Here is a 22,588-nt window from a genome sequence, read left to right as displayed (position 1 = left end):
ACGTGGTATTTTTTATATTTCAAGGGTTTCATTTATCAATCAGAATAAATGAGTACGCAATTAGTTCATCGCTGAAAATGCAGCAGTTAGATGCCCCTCGTGGTTACCTACAAGTGCCTCATTGACACTTTAGTGATTAGGACAGTATTCCTCGAGTTAGATAATTAATTATAATTAGTTAAGTCTCATTAAAGAAAAAAATACTGTCCGCTTCTTCACAGTACTGCAAACAATATGCACCTGGTTACCTTCGAGTTACGCCTCTACTCTTTTTTAAAATCATGGTGCATGATAGCTGGGACACCCGGTATATATATACAGTGGAATCTCGGTCATACGAATCTCAAGGAGCGCCAAAAAGTTCGTATCACCCGAAAATTCGTATCATCAGAAAACGAGGAAAAATGGAAATGCGCCGCGCATGCGGCAGGCGGCGGCAACATGGCGCCGGCTCTTGCCGTGAAGAGGTGCAGGTAGCTTCAGCGACCGCTTCTAACCTTTTGTTAAAACGCAGGTCAAGATGTAAACTAAATTGCTCATGCGGTAAAAAGGAGCTGACAGTGTTGGAGAAAACTGCACTATAAAATATCATCTGCGCCAAATATCCGCCGCGGAGGTGGCCGAGCCAGCTGCTGCGCGCGCTTTCAAACTGCCGCCGTGAAGAGCGCGCCTCCCCATTGGCGCAAGTCGGCAGGCTCCTCCCACTGCCACGCATCATTTTCCGAGCGAGGTAGAATCTGACACAGGGGTGAAATCGTCGACACGGGCGTCAAAAGAACGCGCGCTCATCGCCGACGCGACGCACGCACACAACTCAAGTGTGAACCGCATGCAATTCGTGCGCGTCGGCGTGGCGCGTGCGTTATTTTTACGCCTGCGTCGACGATTTCGCCCCAGCGTCAGATTCTACCTTGCTCGAAAAATGATGCGCGACGCGCGCGGCAGTGGGGGTAGCCTGCCGACTTGCTCCATTGGGGAGGCGCGCTTTTCACGGCGGCAGTTTGAAAGCGCTTTAGACAGCCCGCTGGACCCGCCGGAGATGTTTAGGCTTACCACGGTTGCGGATATTTGATCGGCGCTTTCCCTAACCGCGCCGACAATGCTTTGTAGTGTCGTTTTCGCCCACATCAGCAGCTCCTTTACTGTACAAGCGACTTCATTTGTTTCTTAAGTGGCATCATAAAGAGCGATCAGAAGCGGTCGGTCGAGCTACCCGCACCACGTCGCGGCCGGTGACGCCGCCATGTTGCCGCCGCGCGCAGCATGCGGGTGATATTCGCGGCGGCGTCAGCGCGCCTGCGGCGTGTTTTCGTGAGCAGAAAACGCTCCATACGGTTCACGCTTCAACATAATCGATGCGCAAGTGGCGCAGGCAAGGCGACAACAGGATAGGTCGAGCGCGGGGCATAGACGGAAGCGAGGAATGCGGAGAAAGCAAAATGGCGAGGGTAATCGCCGTCAGAAATGAGGGAACGCTTGATTGCCGCGGTTTATTCAAGAAGTATAATAAAAAAAAAAAAAAAAAAGGAAGCTAGAGGCACCCGAGCTGCAGCCAGCGGAAACGAAAGGTACAGAGAGAAGAGATTGCAGCGGGAGATAAAAGAAGGGAGGGAGAAAGAACAGGCATCGAGAGGGCGAAACTTTCGGTTCGTTCGGAACAGCACCTCCGCACAAGGAGGATTACCGTCAACGGGGGAGGAATAATGCTTTTGTGCCCACGCACAACCAAGGCCGCACGGCCGCACCAACACTCCCGCCTCTCGTCCACGCCGCAGCCGTCTGCTCGCGCGTTCGTATCACCCGCAACGCAGAGATAAATGCATACGGATCATCCGAATTTTTTTTACATTGCACACAATGCATTTTGGCCGGGGAATTTCGAAAATTCGTATCACAACGAAATTCGTATCAACCGAATTCGTATCACCGAGATTTCACTGTATATATATATATATATATATACTGAGCTTTGAATATAAGGCGGGGTGTGACTTTGAGACTACAGATTTTGGGAAAAGCCTCACCTTATATTCGAATAAATACGGTAGTTCTGTCCACCTCCTATTTGAGCAACCAGACACATCTTTAAAAAGGTCAAACTGCTCAGTTCGTACTCGTATGTCCTTGGCCCCGCTGGAGACACAAGTGAAGGCGACCGCACATAACCCCCCCAGGAAGAACAAGATTGGTTGGACAACCCGAAGGGTGAAGTAAGAGGAAACAAAATAGACACCCACTTGACGCAGTACCGCTCCCGGAACATGATGTGGTTGCGGTATGTCCGGTTGACGTCCAGGTCGATCTGCCGAATGTCCGGGGACCACTTGCGCGCTCGCTCCCGCATCTCCTGCATGCAGCCACACCCAGAGGGAGGACGTCAGAGGTAAGCAAGGGTCCCCCCTGCCCACACCTCTGTTCACATGTTGCGCTTCTTCGCACGCGCCAACCTCGCTCCTATCGAGTCAACAATCCACTCCCACATCAGATTACTTGGAGCACTTAGAGGTCAACTGCACTCCAAATTTCGACCTCTTGAACACCTCATTTTCATACAGACTGCCTACAAAGACTGCAAGATACAAAATGTGACAGCTGAAAGAAATGCGTGTATTCACGGTGCAAACAATTATAAAAAAATTCTGCAGAAATTCAGAGAATTATCTTCTAATGCGTAGCATTCTTATGACGCTTGTCTTGAGTGCGAGTTCTTTCCAGCCAAATTTTTTGGCTTTTCTAAATCCTGTCCGACCAATTATCTCCATTTACACTATTATAATGATTACGGGTGGAACTTTCCCGATATCTGCCTTATTGTGGAAATGCCATGCGTTATACGTTTTGCCACTTCCCATAATTTTTTTATATCTTCTTTACTCTTAGTTTTTCTAAAGCCTGTCTGACCAATTATCTCCATTTACGTTATTATAACGACGATAGGAGGAACTTTTTGGCAAAACCTGCATTTTTGTGGAAATGCAGGGCGTTACACGGTCCTGGCTGTGGGGGTACTTGGCAAAGAATGCTACGCATTAAAATCGGATATTCTGAAACTGAAATGGAGAAGACCGCGGCTCAATTACGGCCACGCTCAAGTGACGTTCCAGTCGGCCCAGCCGGCGAGTGAGCGGCCGCAGGCAGCCGGCCGGCTGGAGCAAACCTGCGTGCAATGCTTTTCCCTCGCTGCAGCCCGAGGAGACCGACCGGTCCTACTAGCTACAGTGTGTGTGTAAAGCCCACTGCAACATCCCCAGCACACTGGTAGGTCACCAGAGGCCTGAGCAAGCACTCTTAGCCTAAAACGTTGCCGTGCCTTCCTAAAGAAAGCTGTGAGAAGTGCGTCCAATCAATCATCAAACCTAGAAAGGCCCACATTGGAAACGAAGAATGAACCCGTGCGAGGATTGTTCGCACACTAAAGTGCAACGCACCTAAGAACGATCTAAGTGTGCTATACCAATACGTGGTTTACGAGATAAAAGCATGCTTCGGCACTCTTCTTTCGCAATCGACGTGTGTGTCGTAGAAGCATTCCTTCTTTGCTGTTTTCAAGTAACCGTTTTGACACACAGGAAGCCCAGTTTCCCGCACACGCCGTGCGTCCAGATCGACCGATCGGTCCCACTAGGAAAGCGTCAATAAACGGATGCCGCTACACCAAACATTTTCCAAATGAAGTTTTACGAGCGCCCAGTTTTTGACTCTGGCAGCAAGTATCAACACCCTACACTAAAAAAAAAAAAAAAAAAAAAAAAAAAAAAGAAACGGCCGCCGCCACTCACCAGGTACTTGCCCTCCTGCTCGGCCTTAATGCGGGCGATGTCCAGCAGCCGTAGCCACACCTCTGCCCGCACCGCGTTCGGCACACCCTTGTACACCCGCCGCCGAAGCTGTAGGAAACAATCCACCCGGGTGGGTCAGGGAAGAAGCTCACACTAAAGGCAGCCCAGTCACTGTGACAGCCTAAAGGGGGCCACAACTGTGTTCAGCTTGAAAGAACGAGCGTTTGGTAACTCACCACGAAAAACGCTTCTCCAACAACACAAGAACGCAACAAATGTTGGAAAACTTTCAAATTTCCCACTAAAGTGACGTGTTACGGGCAAGCACTAAAAATGTAGCTATCAGTGTGTCGTAACTGCGTGTCAGCATTCGAGCGATGCAATCAAACGGAACCCTCTAAAGAACCCTCTGCACAATTAACCTGCCGTGTTTCTTGGCGGTGGCCTTGGCCAGTGGCCACCAATTGCAAAATCAAGATCCCGGGACGTCGTAGAGAAATTGCCACGAAATTACCGAATTTATTCGAATATAAGGTGACGTTCTTTTCCAAAATCTGTGGCCTCAAAGCTGTACCCGCCTTATATGCGAAGCTCAGAGCGTGTGTGTGTGCATGCGTGCGTGGCAACTTTTTTTATCTTCCAAACTGCGATCTTGCCTCACAATCGAATAAATACGGTAGCTACGAAGTTGCCACTGCTCCATATGTCTTCACGGACATCTCGGTTACTCGTTTGAAGTTTGCGATGAAATTGGTGCCACTGTTATCGCCGCAAAGCAGTGCTCTCACTGAACCAAGCTTGCATTTTGCCTTCGTGGCCTTTCTGAATACGCAGAGAGGTCAGAGGTGAACACTCGCTAGCCAATGCCGTCCAAGTGCTTGCGTAACTACTATGCACTGCTACTACACCCACTGGGTTGAAGTGGTGCCACCTTTCAGTTCCAGGTTCACACCAGGTTGCCTCACCAGAACGAACTCGCAGCATGAGCAGACAAAGGTAACGACACATTTGCACCGAACCAGGGCAGTGAGCTGGCATGCATTTAGCATGGAAGATAAGAGTGTGTAAAAAGGGCAGTGAACAGAGTATAGGCAATGCAGAGGGGAGTCGATGACCTGTGTTTCCCCCATTAGTGGTGAAAATTTTGGCACATAACGCGTGCCCAAAATTCCCAAGCACGGTACAGGGAGCAGAACCTAAACAAAGAGTTGAGAATTGGGACAATTGGTTCAGATTCATAGTGGTGAAAGAGTGCAAAGAGCGGAAACAACACGAGCACTGCGTTGTTGTTTCTGTTCTTTGTCCCATCTGCTCGCACTGTTGCACCACTACTAGTACATGAAAAGCATTGGCTATATGATCAATCGTGAAAAACTGCACAAAACACAAACGCTATCGAAGAAGAAACGGATGGCGCTGAGCTCGTAGCATCCATTTGTTTGTCTTTGCACAGTTTTTGTCGTACTATCTCGCTCAGTTTGCTGTTCTTCTAAGCAATGTAAACAAACCTGAATGGTTCAAAGCAACAGCAAAGCCTACTGCTGTAGCACATAGCTCCTTGTTCCAAAAGCCATCCCGGTACCAGGTGGAACACGAGCAAGCGCCTAAACGACAACGGGCGTGAGAAGGGCAAGACAGCGCTTCCTTTTGTCTCGCTCACATCCCATGCTAGAAGGGAAGTGACCGTTCATTTCCGACAACCGAAAAGATATGCAAGTAAGCATCATGACAAACACGCGTAGCAAGCATCATACAAGCCTGCTTGTGATGATGGGATCCCAACTACAGTCTACGCTCATTACAGTGGATAAGGCAACAATGGACTTCCGGTTGTCTGGTCCCCATGCATTCTAAATGCGGTCCACTCCGCTCATAACGAACCTGGCTACAACAGACTATCAGCTACAACAGACCAAATTTTAGGCAAAAATTGTTTAGAATGAATGTCTATAGCGGACTCCTGCAGGGCCGGCACCCGATATGCTTTGTCTTTGTTTAGTTTGGCAAGAAAACGGTTATATCTGGCAACATTATTGGCAGCCGGCTCGTCGGAGAAGCCAAGCCAAGCCAGTGCCACTGGCCTTTTTTTTTGTGCGACCAGTGGCATGAACGGCAGAGTAGCTAATTTCAATGTCGGATTAATTAAGCGTAATTAAAGCTGTCGAACGTGGGGAAAAACAGGCCGACATTGCCAGAAGTACAGGCCTGTCTGAGCCGACAGTCCGCTTGACCGTCAAGAACAAGGCCACGGCCAATAAACGCGACTTCGGTGAGATTGAACAACAGCTATCGAATACGCAAAGTGATGCACCCAAAGGTGCGTCTGCCCTCGTCACAGTTTTTTTTAAGTAAAAATTCCGTTCGGTGAAAAAGGTAAGAAATGCCTCAAGTGGGGGGGTTTGGTTCCCATCCATTGTGTGCAATCTACCGGTGGCCGTGCACAATCCAACTGGTCTAACTTTCGATTTTACAGCTGTCCTTCAGCAGATTATTTCATAACAGCTGTTTCAATGACCAGACTAAAATCATAAAAAAATGCGGAAGCTGCCTTGGGGGAACCTCAGACAGCGATCAGATTTGTTTGACAAACGGTTTCGGGTAAACCTGCCTCGCCACGAAGGGATTTAGAAGAGCCAAACTAATTCTGATGGCCACAATTGATTTTTATGGCTGGTTAATAATCCTTCCTAGTTATATCTTTGCTTTATTTGCTCAGGTTATCATGTGTCTTTACATACTTGACCGCCGCATGCGCTAGGCCTTTCCCCAGTGCTGGTGCCTAAGCTTTGCAAACGGTGTTTACGTGATTCTTTGCCCTCATGCGAATGCTGTGCAGAGGTGCTGCAGGCATGTAGAAAGAACATAGTGTCTTCTGCACTATGTATATGCAATATCAGTCGAAGTAGCCACTTTAGCTCTCATACCCCCCTCCTTCCCCTCTGGGTCGGATGTCGGATACTGCGTACTTCGGCTACAGCAGACATTATTTTCCGGATTAATTAAGAGGGTCCGTTGTAACGGGCATAGACTATTATCAGAAGCCCCGATGCCTAGTCTTTCCTTTATTTGGTCAATACCGTGTGTTTGTACATGTAGACATCTTTGGACGTGATTAGGCTAGCCAACACTGCACGAAGAGATGTGCGCACTGAAGAAAGCAGAACGAGATTGGTGCAAGAGTGGTGCAGGAGTGGGGCAAGCCCAGGCCTACCTTGGTGGTGTACTTGGTGCTCTTTGTACGCTCCTGGGAGGCCATTTTTAGTAGGTTAGAAGAAGAGGAGGAGGAGGAGGAGGAGGAAGAAGTGGCAGCGGAGAGAGAGAGAGATGCAGCAGGCAGAAGAAGAGCAGTTAGTACAGGGGGACACACTACCTTTCGCGATACTGATAACTCTATACAGTGGCCCAGCTCGGCAGAAATTACACGCGGAACCCCTCCGACAAACACCGGCAGCATCGTTTGCCTTTGGCAGCCTCGTTTGCCATGAGAACAGTGTACGATGCATTCCTATCGTCCGTGCTGCAAAAGTTCTCCAAACCTTTTGGTGCCACTGACATACCCGTATGTTTTGGGTTTTTCATTGAAAAAACGCACACTGGCAACTTCAAGACAACTAGCTTTCCCAAACTGAGGCTATTTTTGATTTAGCATTATCGGCAAAGATTGGATACAATCCTTTCCTCAATGCAATGTAGTACTTTCCTGGGAGCCTGTTTCTTTTGTATCTCCCCAGGAACTACGGCCCTCCTTTCCCACCACAAGTCTTGGCCCCAGATTGTCATCCGCCACGGTGGCTAAGGCGTTGTGCTGCTGAGCCCAAGGATGCGGGTTCGATCTCAGCCGTGGTGATCGCTCTTCAGGCGGTGGCAAAAAGTGGAACCGCCCGTGTGTCGAGGCTTTGGCGCATCCCAAAGATCCCAGTAGGTGAGAATCAATCCAGAGCCCTCAGCAACGGCACGCCTCACAGCGCAGGTGTAGCTTCGCCGCGTTAAACCCCGCAATCAATCAATAAAATGAATCAATCAACACCAGACTGAGCTCCGCAGGTTTCTTCCGTGCCCACACAGTGCCATGTGCCCCAGAAGCCACGTGCCAGAGAGCTGGCTCACCTTCTCGTTGGGGTAGTACTTGTCCCAGCTTTCGAGCATCTTGCGCCACTTGTTGAGCCGCACGTTCTCTTGGTCACGCACCTGCAATGTCAGGAAGAAGGGAGACGGGTCAACGACCTCGCCGAATGGGTCAAAGGCCAACCAGGGCTCCAGCCTTTCTGGTCATAGACGCACGCCTTGGCCCGAGGCTAGCCCAGAGCTTCGAGTGTGTGTGTCCGTGCGTCAGCGCAAACATCATCCTACTCGGCACCCCCACTCCTTTTTTTTGTTTGTTTTCAAACCAAACTAATATAACACCAAAGAGTATGCGTGAAAAAGACCCGCCCAGCACCGGGCATCATGTGCAGGCTTTTGTTGTCTGGCAAAGCTAAACCATAATGTCTCATCAAGAGATACTTCCTGGAATTAGCGAGAAAACAAAAAATAAAATGCTTCTGCAACAACAGCTCACAGTGCACTGCACAGCTAGACAGACTGCCTGCTACATTTTGTTTGTCAACAACTCCCTACTTCACCAGCAGCTATATTACTGTTTTAAGCCCGTTCATGTGCAATTAACAGCTACACGTCCCAACCGTTACGCAACTAGGCTTTAAAACAAAATGCGTTGCTGCGCAAGACGAAACCAACTGCTGGGCTTCGGTTTATCCCGTACGCTGATATTTAGCCCACCGCACCAAAATATTCACGCTGTTTGTTTGGAGCAATTACAGCTGCAAGACACAGTACCCAGATTTGTTTGAGGGCGACTGTTTTGCTCGCTTGTTTTCAGCAAAACAAATTTTGGCTGATGATAACGCACCGCCCTATCGTCTTCACGGCTGCCATCCACTTCCAATCGTTAGCTATTGACGACATCTAACAAATGCTTAGGTATGTTTGGAGCATGCCAGCCATGTTAGCATAATGTTAGCATAGCACAGCCAAAAACTTGGGGCTTTCGCTTTTCTTTTTTTTGTCTATCGTAAACATGAATTGCGACCTGTCTTGGCCCAAACAAGGCAATCAAATGTTACACCTTCTTACATGTTTTTGCACAGGCATAAAAAAGGTGATGTTTTGAAAAGGGATTTAAACTTAAAAAAAAAAACGGTCAGTTTTTTTATCCCATAAACAGGTACAGCAAAACCTTGCTACATTAAACAGTGCAGATGCTGCACATTACTTCAGCATAGTCAAAGCTCGATATGTAAAAATTTCATTACAAACACCCCAGAAAGTAACGCAAATATTCACTGAAGCAATCACAACCGAATACTCCAAGTTTGAAAAGCAGTGTTACTTCAGTTATATTACTAATGTGCTCGCAGGCAGAAAATACACACTTGAGACTAACAGCAGCAATTTATTCACTCATGCAAAAAAAAAAAAAAAAAAAGGAAGGAACTGCTGCAACATAGCTCACTTCATGGCCCTACTTGCTTTGAAATTCTCCACGTGAAGACTGAACTTGGGCTAGGCTTTCCTCGGATCACGGAACGCACCACAGAAATGTCTAGCATAACCCAAGGTACATGCAGGCCTTGTTGTGCGATTCTGAAGAGGTCCCGTTAAAAATTCTCTGAGGGCTGTGAAAGGAAGGCATAGTGCAGTGAAGTGCTCCACAAGTGACCTTCCCTTCCAGAACAGTTCAGGTGTATAGGCTGTTCTCACAATCCTGTCAAACACGGCACTCTACCCAATGCAAACTTCCTTCATCTGAACAAACTTCAAGTTCAACCAAATTTCTTTATTAAAACAGCTTCAGATCTTCCTAGACTTGTGCTGTTGCTTGAATGAATGCTCCTCAAAGACTGCGGTACAGGCATTCATCCTGCAGCAAACAACTAGCTGATACCCGCCGCGGTGGCCCAGTGGCTAAGGCGTTGCGCTGCTGAGCACGAGGTCGCGGGTTCGATTCCCGGCCGCGGCGGCCGCTTTTCTGATGGAGGCGAAAAGCAAAAACGCCCGTGTGTACGAGATTTCGGTGCACGTTAAAGATCCCCTGGTGGTCAAAATTAATCCGGAGCCCTCCACTACGGCGCGCCTCATCGCCTGCGTTGCGTCGGCGCGTTAAACCCTACAATCAATCAATCAACTAGCTGATGACGATGACGATGACTACGGCAATGGCCGCATATGAGAGCTCGCATTTACCTTTATTGATAAAGTACCTCATCGACACATGCATTAAAGGGGCCCTGAAGACAACACACAACTTTCTTCAATTTGAATGATCTAGTCCTTGGTAACTCACTCAGCTCCCATCCAGCCAGCCAGAAAAGAGCGTCGTTTAACCGGGGAAAAAAAAAAAAAAAATGCAAGGGATAAGAAAAAACTTCCAATTTCCGCGCTGCAGTAACATTTTGTGGGCGGGAGAGAGCAACAGAGGCTATCACTAGAAACATTGCCATCACTGTGTAAATTGCACGTTAGCGTACAAGGATACGATCGAATGGAACTAGAGGCCCTTCCGGCCGTGTTTTGTGGTCGTGGTGGCTTGCGCCGGTGGCCACCAGTCCTGCAAATGAGATTCTCTGGCGTCACAGAGAAATTGCCCGAAAGAAGTGGTTACCACTACCTCATCTGTTTCCCTTAATACTATCTCAGTTATTTGTTCGAAGCTTGCGATAACACTGGTACTATCATTATAGGAACAACGCGGTGTTTTCAACAAAGCCCACTTGTCCGTTGTTTTCACAGCCACTTTTCAAAGCGGCGTCTCAGCAAACCAGCCGCTGCAACACGAGGCCTCGTTCGCCCGGGACTGTGACGACACAGGGGCCCACACAACTCGCCGCCTTAAAGGGGCACTGACACAAAATTTTGAAGGCGAGATAACTTCGGAGGTAGATTGGTGGGAACACACATACATCATCTGCAAAACATCAGCGGCGAATACAGCCTAGAACATATTTAAAATCAATTTTAAAGTGTGCGAAACGCAACCGAGCAGCAAGCAGAGGACCACGCGCAATCGACATCCCGAGGTTATTGTGTAAATAAACAACATTCAAACACGTCACGAGTTTGTGTTTGCCGCTTCCGCACTGCCGGCGTTTTTCGCCGGCTCGCCGCTCCAATCGGAGGGCCGGAGGGCGGAGCTTCTGCTCTCAAGAACGAACGACCCGGTCGTTGCCGGCGGAGGCGCCGTGATTTCGTCAGCTAATCGGGCAGCTGGCCGTGACCAAAGTTCTACAGCGATTCCAGGCACTGAAAAGCCCACTGAGCTAGCCGCACCGTCGCTGTGCAGGCGGCGGCCACGGCCGCGAAGTGGCCCACGCCGGCGCAGGTAGCTCGAGTGATAGCTTGTTACCGCTGCACGAAATTGTCCCCAAGTCCCGACATGAGAAAGGAGTTAATGATGCGATGGCGGGTTGCATTAAAAATTGTCATCTGCACTGCTTACGAGAGCGGCACTCGAATATCCGCCGCAGTGCTAAGCCGAAAACATCTGTAGGCGGACCTGTAGGCAGACCGGCCGGCTGCTCCCAGCACGCGTCTTGCCACCCACCGTCTCGAGCGTCGCGTGTCGTTCGTTAGCCGCGGTAGCATTTGCACTCGCAGCGCCTGCGTCACATCCACGGTCACTTTTTAATTGAGCGCCCCACGAGATAAGTACGTGGGGGCATTCGCAGAAACTGCCATCGATGCAGATTCGACAGTGCTACGGCGGCTCTGCTCTGTGATATCCCTCCGACGGTCACGTGGTCAGCTTTGTTCACAAAAAATCCACAAAATCCATCGTTTCGCGGCACTCGCTGAAACCGAAACTGCGACTGGCCGCATTCTAATTAAACAACCGTCGCACGCTGAAGCAAATGAGGTTTCTACAGGTTATAAACAGGTCACTAGCTACTTATCGCAACAAAAAAAAAAACAAGATGCAAAATTTTTGTGTCAGTGCCCCTTTAAATTCTGGCCCATGTCATTCCAGAGGTGATAATGAACATAACGCAAGAGGTCGATGACGTGACCCCAGAGGTCAACGACGTGACCCCAGAGGTCAACACGCACGACTCACCTTGGCTTCGTGGACCGTGTATCTGTCGGGTAGCCGCTCATTGCTGCAAGAAGAGGTGGAAAAAATAAATAAGAACAGGTGCGTTGCCTCCGGGCAAAAAAAAAAAAAAAAAAAAAAAGGGCACATCAGACATCACACTCAGCTGCATGCAATTCGAACCACAATTTCCAGCACAAGAAGCTATCTCGAGGCAGTACTTTCTTACTGCTTCTAGACGTAAAGGTACGCACTGCGCGCATGGGTTATCACATTTCAGCTTCAACGGTTCACAATGTGCATCAACACACTGAAAAGGGAGCTTAAACTCGACCTCACTGAGCACAAAGTTGAACACATCAGTTCCAGGGGGTCATCAAATTACAACGCAACTCAGGAATGTCTGGGAGGTGCTATTATAACGCTCAATTTACTACAGCCAAGCCAAGCAGCAATTGACTGAAGCTACAACATATCGCAGTTTCAAGATTGGAAATATACCATCTTTTTACTTTTTTTTCCAGGCCCAGTTGCCCTTGACTGCACTTTGTCACGTAAATACAGCTCTTAGTAATAGCCTGCAAGCTTGTTTGAGAGGTGAATTGTGCCCTTATAATAAGTGGAGGTTAAACTGCCGCGATTGCTTTCACCATGTACGACACTACAACACAATACCGAGTAATAAAAAAAAAAATAAGGCACCAAGTTTTGTAAGTTTGCCAGTCACATCTTCAATATTGGAGGTCTTGGGTGCAAATCAGTGCTCACCAGATTTTCACAGTCTCTAATCAAAGCAACAGATTTCACCCGACTTGCTTCCGCGCTCATCGGGTAGTTTACACTTCAATGCATTCACTACTCAGTGCCGCGAAATATACATCGAGTCAAACCTTTGTGACAATGACCATTGTGTTTAATAACAGCACAAAGGCAGCCTAACCAAATACACATCACCTGTCTACGATAAAGCTACATGAGTACGCACGAACACACACTGACCGTCACCAAGCTCCACGTCAGCCTTTGTACACTGTTCCCCAAAGACATCATATTTTCTCCCACATTTCTTTACCAGGACATTGTAAAACAACCTGGTATCGGACAACCACACACTCAAACCTACCTCGACTAGGGGGTCGGTATAATGCCATGTACATCAGGGCCCTTTCCGCTACTCCCGCTACTGTCCCCCAGTCGCTAGCCCTCTCAGTGCTCCAGTCACTCTGGGGGGCGACGACGTGGTGGGAAGCGGCAAAGTATGCGCAATGTGCTCCACAGTGGTGCTTAGTTTTCTATCACTGGCCAGAGCGCCGTCCCTTTGGCGGTCTCACGCATTGGTTGCCTGGGCAACCAGGCACTTGACGCTCTCGAATTCCGGACAGTCAATCGAAGCCGGTTACTCTTGCCACCCCACCTGACGGCATGTGGCCGAAACTCTGTGAAGCAGGCAATGTGCTCGGCATTGAAAAAACACAGGAGGCGATGGCTAGGGACACTCCCTGAAGACACCCGCTAGGGACACATGCTAGGGACAAGTGCCGGAGACGGAGCGAGGCCTACTCACTGGATGAACCCGTACTTGTCGGTGACGTGGTACAGCTCGAACTTGGGGTCCTCCCAGGGGTCGATCTGGGCGACGTTGTCCTTGTCCCGGCCACGGTCGTAGCGTGCAACGATGGCCGCCCGCTCCTCCGCAGCCCGCTCGAGCAGCTCCGCTTCGCTCAGGTTACCACTACCTGCACGCAGCGGGGCACGTGGACGCGTGAAACACAACTCGGCACCCGCAAAGCAACGATGCAAGAAGTGTTGCGAAACTTTCAAATTTCCCGCTACAATGACATTCCCAGGAGTGGTGCAACAGGGACCAGCACTAAACCTTTGTCGGTGTGTTCAGTGCAGATTAGCATTCAAGTGATGCAATCAAAGATAACTCGAGGCCACTCTATGCAGTCACACTGTGGTGTTTCTCGGCAATGGTTCAAATTGGCGGCCACCAATTACACAAACAAGATTGTTTGACAACGTAGAGATGTGGCTGGGAAATCGCCACTGCTGCACCCAGTTTCCTTGGTTAATATCTCGATCATTTGTTTAAAGTCTGCGATGAAATTTTGAGACAAGGCAGCCTCTTTGATAAACCGAACTTGCACAGTGTCTTCATGGCCTTTTTAAAGGCCATTACAAAAACCAACCTTCTCGTGCAACCTTTCTTACCATTCATGGTACTTTGTGGTGCCACATTCATTTTTGCTGAGGCGCAGTGCACGGGCAGCGCGCCGGTACGGGACAACAAAACAAAGCGAACGCTTATTATTACGTTAGAGGCCAAACAACAGGCCAAGCAAACAACATGCCAAACAACAGCACAAAACGTAACAACAATGCGAAGCGGCACCACTTATTATAATTACATTAGAGGCAATCCAAACAACAGAACAAAACTTAACACAACAATAGGAAGAGACACCACTCACAAAAGCAATATTTCCAAAAGGTGGACGGAAACATATATTGCAAGCACAGCAAGCTTTCTGCGTCCCTTATCACAGTGCCAGCACATGGCATTTCTGGCCCGCTCACCTCAACCTGGCAAAGCCCTGTCCGCACACTAAATTGTGTTGTGGAAAACTGAAATCCGATAAGAAGTTCATTTCCAGCGTGCTTTTTGTTTGCACTTTTACGGGTTTCGTGCACTTTCCTTTTGGGCTCGTTATTTTCGAAAAAAGTGTCCGGCCATAAAGCAGCCCTGATTGCCGAGAGAGAATAAAAGTGAAGTTAAAGCGAGTCGACCGCACATCCCCGACACCACTTGCAATTTGCAGCTCTAGCCGATTAAAAGCGGACATAATGAATAACCTGTTGCTGGGCATTCAAGTTGGCACAAGTCTCAAGCCAGCTGGCTCTTACGTAGGTAAGGGCAGGCAATGACTCTTTACGCAATCCCTTCCTTTTCAAAGACGATGGTCATTCTCGGGCTACATAAACGCAGAAATTTTGGTCTATCTGTCCGTCTGTCTGTCTGTGACTCGATTCAGCCACCCGGCCAGAGCAAAAAACAAAAGCTGTGCAATAGTCTTACGTACCCACATCCAAATCTAAACGTGTAAGTCCAATGTCAATGTTCATACTTGTCAACACCGTTGAACAAGAACAAGACATTACGCAAATATAAGGCAGAAAATCAACACAGGAGTGGTATCTGCAGTGTTCCTTTCTTAAAAAATTCACGGATGCTTGGTTTCTGAGATGGCAAACGAAATACACCATAAACAGCAGAAAACCGTCGCCTGCTGTTGCCCGTGCTACTACAGCTCCTGGCGGCATTTAAGAAATCAAACGGCAACAGCAACGAAAGGTTCCACTAGATGGGATCCACGTTCCGCTTGGAACGCTTGAAATAAATCTGAATATAGTCGTCTTGTGCAAAAACAAATTTTATATCCACATTTAGAATTAAAGACTACACATGTCCCCCAATTTTCATCCTTATAACTGCAAAAATAAAGTTTCTTGGTTTAAGAGCCAGAGAGAGGCGCGCACTCACTCATGGCTTATGGGCCGTCGAGGGGGGCCGTCCATGCATGCCGGTCGCTGCCAAGGGTGCCTCCTCGCTGCTCTGGTCGCCACGCCGCGTGCTGCACATGGGACGACGGGGGCTCCTCACAGCCCGCTGCCCGGTCGCCGCCGCCACCGCTCCCGCCTGCGCAACGAGGGCACAAGGAGGGGGACCCTTAAACATGACAGTCATGCATCCAACGAGCCACAGCACCCCAGAGTTCAGGCTGTGCAAGCACCGTTCAAGTTGTGGGTGCTGGAGTGCCACCTAGTGCCAACTATTTGCTAAGCATTTACTTAATAACACAACCTTAACGCTTCCTTTTCCAATTGAGGAATGTCAAATTAGGTAATGTTCCCTTCAGCTTACATGGTTCCTCTACTATGACCTATGGCAGTAGCCAGAAGAACTTGAGTACTGCTCCAGCTTTCTGCAGACGAATGACAGGCTAGTGAGTCCACTTGCGCCATGCTATGCATGCCCTCGTTTACCCTCAGTGCAGGGGGCCAACTGCAGACAGTTTTTTTAGATGTGGGGCCTACGGGGAGTTTTGCAACTGGTATGAACTAAGCAACTCTCACAACACACCCACAGGTTTTTCTGGACAGAACACTAAACATGCAGTTATGGACAAATTCAGCAATTCCTTTCGTGGGATCTTCCATTGGCAACACTCCCGTAGCCAATACGCTGGATCAACCAGTAGAATCCACCAGACACGGCAGTGACTGCAACACAAGTTCTGTGTTGTGATCACAGCAGGCAACCGTTTTACTAAATGCAACTTCCAGACTAAACACTCAACAGACTAGCAACAAGGACAACGCACGCTGGCTCCAACTCCAATAATTGTTTACTGCATTTCTGGAACTGACACTGGGAACCGGAAAGCTGAACAAATCAGAAGCTTGCTCTTCAAAAGTGGGTGAGGACACCTAAGCACTTATCAGTTGTGAATGCAAAATTATTACAACACATCTGCTGAACGAGTGCGCCACTAGTGCGGCACTAGTGCGCCACTAGTGAGCCATGTAAAGCCCCCTGGTGACTGTTTGGGTCGCTGGGCGAGGAAGTGGAGAAAGCAAAGCTTAGCGCGGGATGTACGAACCCGCACATCCCCTCATCGTGGTCCTTTTCCCTCGGCATCTGTTCATCTCTCCATTACAACTTGCCCAACAGCCCTTATTAGGCCTATGTTTCAACTTGACATTTCGTACTCATAATGCTAAGCCAAACAACATGCCCAGCAGTTACCGATTGACAACACTGCACCTGATAATGTAACGTCGGGCCCAACGTCAAGCTAATGTGCACTCAGCCACTGAGCATCCAACTCAACATTGCAATCATTTTCTTTACATTGCATTCGCAGCGACATGAAGTGTCACAACCAGGTCGCCACATACTCCTATTGGCACGCTCCTTTTCTCGATGTTTGTTTGTGTTTTGTTTGTTTTTTGACTCGTACGTAATGGAACGAGTCCCAGCTGATTGGAGTATAGGAGTCGTTGCAGACAATGAACAATGCCTACGCAGGTTTTTCCACTCAATGGGCCATTTAACGCTTTCACACTTACAAAAATCAAGGCAACCTGTATAACCTCCCAAGCACTACAGGACAGTATGCCATTCTACCAGGCTTTTTCCAGTCTTGTTTCAGTGAAAGCCCATCAATAAAATATAGGATGTGAGAGATTTACAGCTAAAAAATGATGGCCAACCTTCATTTATAAAAAAAATGTTTTCTTTAGATGCTTATTTACACATTTTCCAAAGTTCTGTTTACACTAAAAAAAACTTGTGAATTGCGAATTGAATTCGGGGACAAAATGAACTTGTGAATTCTACGCAGAATTCAGGAGAAAAACGAAATCCTTCTATAGTGTCAGTTATCATGTTTTCTTAAATCCCATTAGTAGTTTTGGTGCAAAATGCTCTGTGCACAAACAGCCATTCAAAAGAAAGCCATCCGGTTTATCTATCAGCAGTATGACTGTACGTTCAAACTTCGCACCATCCACCGCCCCATCATCTTTAAACCGAACCACCTTATCTGCCCGTCACCAAATAGAATCAAAGCTTTTTCGCCGATATAAATGGAGAATGCACCATTCATATCGCCTATCTTTGAACAAATATGTGACATATGCCAAACCCACATCGACTAGAAGCAATCATGCACTTAACATTTCCCCCTTATCATCCCCGCGCAGACACGTTTAAATAAAGCGCCTTTCCATGAACCATACAGCATTGGAATTCGTTGCCTGGCCACATGCGTTCCTTGACTCGGACGCATTTTTCACTAAAATTCCAAGCACTGTAATCATACAAATGTACCACATCACGGTTTTTTTTTCTTCTTCGTACGAGCATATTTTTGTACTTAGACGCGTACTAAATGAAGCTTACTGTGAGTGTTTACTTTGCCATTGGGATTCTGTATTTCCTCTCAAGTTGCTGTTCAAATACCATGCTGTAATGTTAAATATCTTAAAGGAGCACTGACACCAATTTTCGGCGTTAATATTATTGCACAGTTCGCTTCCTTCACTCAACAGAATACCGTGGCTGAAATATGAGCGGCCTGCGACGCGAAGAACATAGTTCAATTGGATCGCATTTATCGCACCGACGGAGCAGCGCGCGGAGCGGCACTCAGCAAATGGACATCAGCGTGACATCACTCCAGGAGAGGAAAAAGAAGTGACGCGACAGCGCTCGTCAAAAACTCGTGACGTCACTTCACGCGCGCGGCCCCACGAGCGGCGAGCGGGCGCAACACCCTCTCAAGCGCGCGCCGGTGACGTCCGCACAAAGCGGTGAGGTCAAACCGGGAGGCTGTCATATGCGCCGTTCGGGATGAAAGCGCGGGAATTTGAAACAAACGATTTTCAGGCCGTTCAATGTAATTAACTACCGCGCGCTGAAGTATTTGAAGTGCTGTTTCAGGTTCGCCAGACCATTAAGCATCGATAAAAGCAACAAAAGTGTAACAAAATTTTCGTGTCAGTGCTCCTTTAAAGACACTGCCTATGCTTAATATCTTTACCAAACTGATTGCTGCTTGTACACTGTATGTTGTATTTTGTGTTCTGCTATAGCCCCAGAGGGGCTTCAGTATTTTAAAATAAATTAAAAAAAAGAACACCTCAAACGAGAACCCTGCTGAGGGGCAGGGAAAAAAACTGTACAAAAGAGCCATCCATGCACACACCCTGAAAGCAGTAGTCGCAGAAGGCAAGCTAGTTGATTCCGTTTCTTCTTCAGAAACCGGCAAACAAAAAGGAACGACTCACATTTCTACTAATCGGGAGTTGTGAGAGAAACCCAGCAGTGCCTTTAGAAGACAATCATAAAAGCAGCATCGTTCGCAGCCTACGCTTTGCAACAGGTTCCCCTGCAAATCAGCTTCAACAGGTTGTGACGCTACAAATAGGAACAGCGAAGAAAGGTATGCAGCGCTAGTGGCAAAACGCGCCAGCTAGGCACATTGATTCATTCTTCTTAGTGCCTCCCCCAAAACCGTCCAACTCGCAAAGCTCCCAAATGCCCACAACAACCTGAAGGCCAAACCGCTGCAAGAGGTAGCATTCACCGGGTTACTGAAACTCCCACAGACTCAAAACAGTTTGAAAGTGCCAAGAAAGTTGAAAGGCTGATGAGGCAATGCAAAAGCTTCATGCTAAGGCTTAAACAGCAGCTTGGGTTGGAAGATTAAAAAAAAAAAAAGACGAGGACAAGAAATACCAGCAACCAAGTCAGTCAGAACAATACCATCAAGCTTCAAGTTGATTAAGCTTTCCAACCAATTCACGAGCCTTGGCGACACCTCTTCTCCACTGAGGTGGCAAAACAAGGCTTGGCAACAATATGACATACTACAAGGCAGACAGCCATACAATCGGAACGCAAAAACAGCACTAACTGCTGCCAATATGCACTTCAGTCTAGCAAGTCACATGGCGAGAACAGAAGTTAAGCAAAAAGACAAAAGGAAAAACCAAAACATGTATTGAAGGTCTAAATGATAGTCATTATTTAAGCTTGATGGCTAAACAAAAATAAAACACACCAATAACCAACATTATCCCACCTGCCCGTCCTGTGGCCTCCAGTTTGCAAGACAACTTGGCAAGGGCAACACAAGAATCCTATCGGCATTGCGCCCCACTATCAACGACACAAAGTCTTTTTTTTTCCCCTTCCCTTAGATAAACCGCATTCTCCCGGAGTGCCAACCGATATTTCTGCACGAGCGAGAAGCGCAGATAAGGAACAATGGAGACGGCGGCCATTGTGTGGGGGACAATGTACGGCTCGGAGGAGGACATTCCATTCAGAGACAAAGGGGGGCAGATCCTGGCACCTTAGATTTGCTAGAAACCGGAACGATCGACTAAAGGTATTCAGCTCCTGGGGGGCTTGTGATTCATAAACTCGCATCTTGAATGAACTTGGAAGGTGGCGGAAGTTCACCCGGATGATAACACACCAGCAGGGCTCCCTCTCCACGGGGGATTGAACACTCTTAGATATGTTGTCCTCATCACCATTATTTGTAAAGCATAAATTACAGAGAACTGTTGACTGCACACTGGGCCCTTAAAGGTGGTACTGAAGTAAACTCCACAACCTCGAAGTACAAATAGTGGCTGCAAAGCTATTGCTTCCCCGCACACCCAAAGTGTTAGGGTGTTGCTGAAAGAATTATGGACGTCCACGGTGTTAAATTTGGGGCAGATCTTTCCATTGCCACGGCTTTCCTGCACTATCTTTCTTTTTCCTCTTTTTTGTGTGTTGACGCTAATACTGCCTTTCGGTTAGTTTGGCCCGAGAGGTGCAATTTGCAGCTGTTTGGAGCTCCTCTCACTTACTAATCTATTTTCTTTGAAGGCCGGGACGTTGCAACCAACCATGCTCGTCTATAAAGCTTGCACGGTGTCTCACCTCGCCTTTCTCACGGTCAAGAGCTTCGGAGTATTCTAGCGAGCGTCTATGTGAAGGGGTCATGGTCAATTACCGTATTTATTCAAATATAAGGTGAGGTTTTTTTCAAAAATCCGTAGTCTCAAAGTCATACCCCGCCTTATATTCGAAGCTCATAAATATACCTTTTTCATTTTTTTGACTCCCCAAACTGCACCCTCGCCTTTTAATCGTGCCCACCTTATAATCGAATAAATACGGTATAGCCCCTCAGCAAGGGGGAAGGCAGGGCAGTGGGCGGCTGGCTGGATGGACGGTTTTGGGAGGCCGCATTTCTTTGAAGACACTTTCGTGCCATTCTGGGCTCGCCGCACCACGTTAGGTTTTGTTTTTTCTTCTTTTCTGTGCGTTTGGTTGAAATTGTGTAGCTAGAATTGTCATTTCATATTTGCCGGGGGACATTGAGGCAATACTTGGAGAGTACGTAGGTCTTGTGCCCATTTATCAGCACCGTGCCTCGAGTGGTTGATTTTGTGGCCTGTAAGCAGACAAAAGTGCGAGATTTTAATGCTCCTCCTCACTCTCTGCTGTTCTCCGTTTTAAGGGGGAACGAGGCAGCCCTGCTTGATGGAGGCTCTTGTCGAGCCACGATCTGCCATGTTCTTCAACTGTGCATACTTGTAAATAAACTGTAAACATCGTGCAAATCATCACAACATCACCTATTGACCAACCGATCCTCGCCGCAGGGTCACTTGCGAAGTTTAACTCATGGGTTGTCCAAAAAACAACCGAATATTCAATATCAAGGTCCACCATACGTTTTAGGCAGAACAAGAAACAAAAGCCAAAGGAAAAGGTGCATGCGCCCAAGCAGCACGTTTGGAAAACTGAATTTCACTGAACAAACCTCCATTGAACCTCCTTCACTGAACAAACAAGCGGGAGAAAGTGAAGGAGCGTGAGGGCTAGGAAGACTGCAGCCAAGCAAGCCAATTTTATTCCGCTGAAAACTCAACCTGGATGTCTGTGTCCCGGAATGCACCGTTCTCTCATCAGTAAGGTCACACTCCACAAATTTTCAGGTCACTGAGACGGCGGCGTTTTGCAGGCTCGCGCCAAAAGTTCAACGACCGCCGCCGCCTCGATACAGCGGCGCAAATCAAAACGCGGCCGCCGCGATAACACAACTCTCGTTGACCTCGCGCTAATTGCCGTAGCACGCCATCGTGTCGTTCGCACCCGCCCCGTCCGTGTACCCGCATGTCTGTCCTTCGAGCAGCTCGGCGGAACTTTCATTCTTCTCTTCCCGGGCCGCCGCCGACAGAACAGATCAATCAAGACACCGTGTCACGTGGAAGACACCAGATGGCGCCACGGGCACGAACAGGAATGAGGGTTCAAACAGCGCGCCAGAACCAAGGAGGTTGTATAAACCTCCTTGGCCAGAACTCCCCTCACGTCGTGAGAATTTGGCTGCGTTCCAATTCACGGACAGCTTGGTCCACAGGTTACGAAGCAGTCTAATTAGACGTCTAAAGGAAGCAGAACTGGACCGGCGCAGCAGTAGAGTGAACTAGAACACAGAGTGTTTCAAACGAGCTGGCCAAAAATGAAGCAAAAACGGCATCGGAAGGCGAATCCCCTGAAGTCTTGCGATCGTCTCGCCGCCACACGGTGGTCAGTGGCAACTTGAGCTTCTGCGTGAATAATTTAAAAACAAACTAACAAACAAATCAATATTTATAAAATTCTATAAAAACATAAGCAAGCAAATAATTATTTACATAAATAACTGTACTTTATTACTAATACTGCGAAAGTGAAGAGAAAATTACTTGATTGTGAACATCTTCGACAGAATGTGAACACCTGCGACATAAAATTACTGTATTCTTGCGATGCCGGCGCCGTCATGCGGTGGCCACCCACAACTCTCGCATCGTCTGCTCACGAACTTCTGCGTCGCGGAGCCATCGCACGGATGATACTGCACCCCGTGGCTTGAAGACAGCGCATACATGATAAAAACCGGCGTGAAGCGAGTAGTCCTCTCGTCTAAAATATGAATCGGCAGCGCATCAGTTCGCCAAATATATGTTTTTCGCCTAATCTACCCTCGGTTTTTACCGTTTGGTGAAAAGCGCTGCCGGGCTCTGACAAGCAACTCGCTGCATGAACACGCACTTATGAGGCGGAGATTCAGCAAGTGTGACGTTGCATAGAATAAAAGCATGT

At 48.0% G+C, this 22,588-nt stretch overlaps 1 protein-coding gene across 4 annotated transcripts in view; it reads right to left on the bottom strand.

Moving 5' to 3' along the window:
* Nucleotides 1-22,588, bottom strand: part of LOC144141196 (USP6 N-terminal-like protein) — a 118,890-nt gene that overhangs the window by 45,629 nt on the left and 50,673 nt on the right. For 2 of the 4 annotated variants that reach the window (XM_077672755.1, XM_077672759.1), the window contains exons 2-8: nt 15,410-15,565; nt 13,430-13,601; nt 11,890-11,932; nt 7,887-7,967; nt 6,991-7,023; nt 3,780-3,887; nt 2,238-2,347 (exon numbers count right to left, since the gene is read on the bottom strand). In XM_077672755.1, coding sequence (XP_077528881.1) covers nt 2,238-2,347; nt 3,780-3,887; nt 6,991-7,023; nt 7,887-7,967; nt 11,890-11,932; nt 13,430-13,601; nt 15,410-15,413 — 551 coding nt within the window. In that variant the 5' untranslated portion in view covers nt 15,414-15,565. Of the gene's footprint in view, nt 1-2,237; nt 2,348-3,779; nt 3,888-6,990; nt 7,024-7,886; nt 7,968-11,889; nt 11,933-13,429; nt 13,602-15,409; nt 15,566-19,517; nt 19,606-22,588 lie in introns of those variants that run through there. The other 2 variants (XM_077672756.1, XM_077672758.1) reach the window with 2 other exon arrangements.

This window comes from Haemaphysalis longicornis, unplaced genomic scaffold, assembly GCF_048455015.1.
Source record: "Haemaphysalis longicornis isolate Haplotype H1 unplaced genomic scaffold, Haemaphysalis longicornis Haplotype H1 scaffold_6, whole genome shotgun sequence".
NCBI lineage: Eukaryota > Metazoa > Arthropoda > Arachnida > Ixodida > Ixodidae > Haemaphysalis > Haemaphysalis longicornis.
Note: the sequence above shows the minus strand (reverse complement) of the source record. Positions and strands in the feature narration are given on the sequence as shown.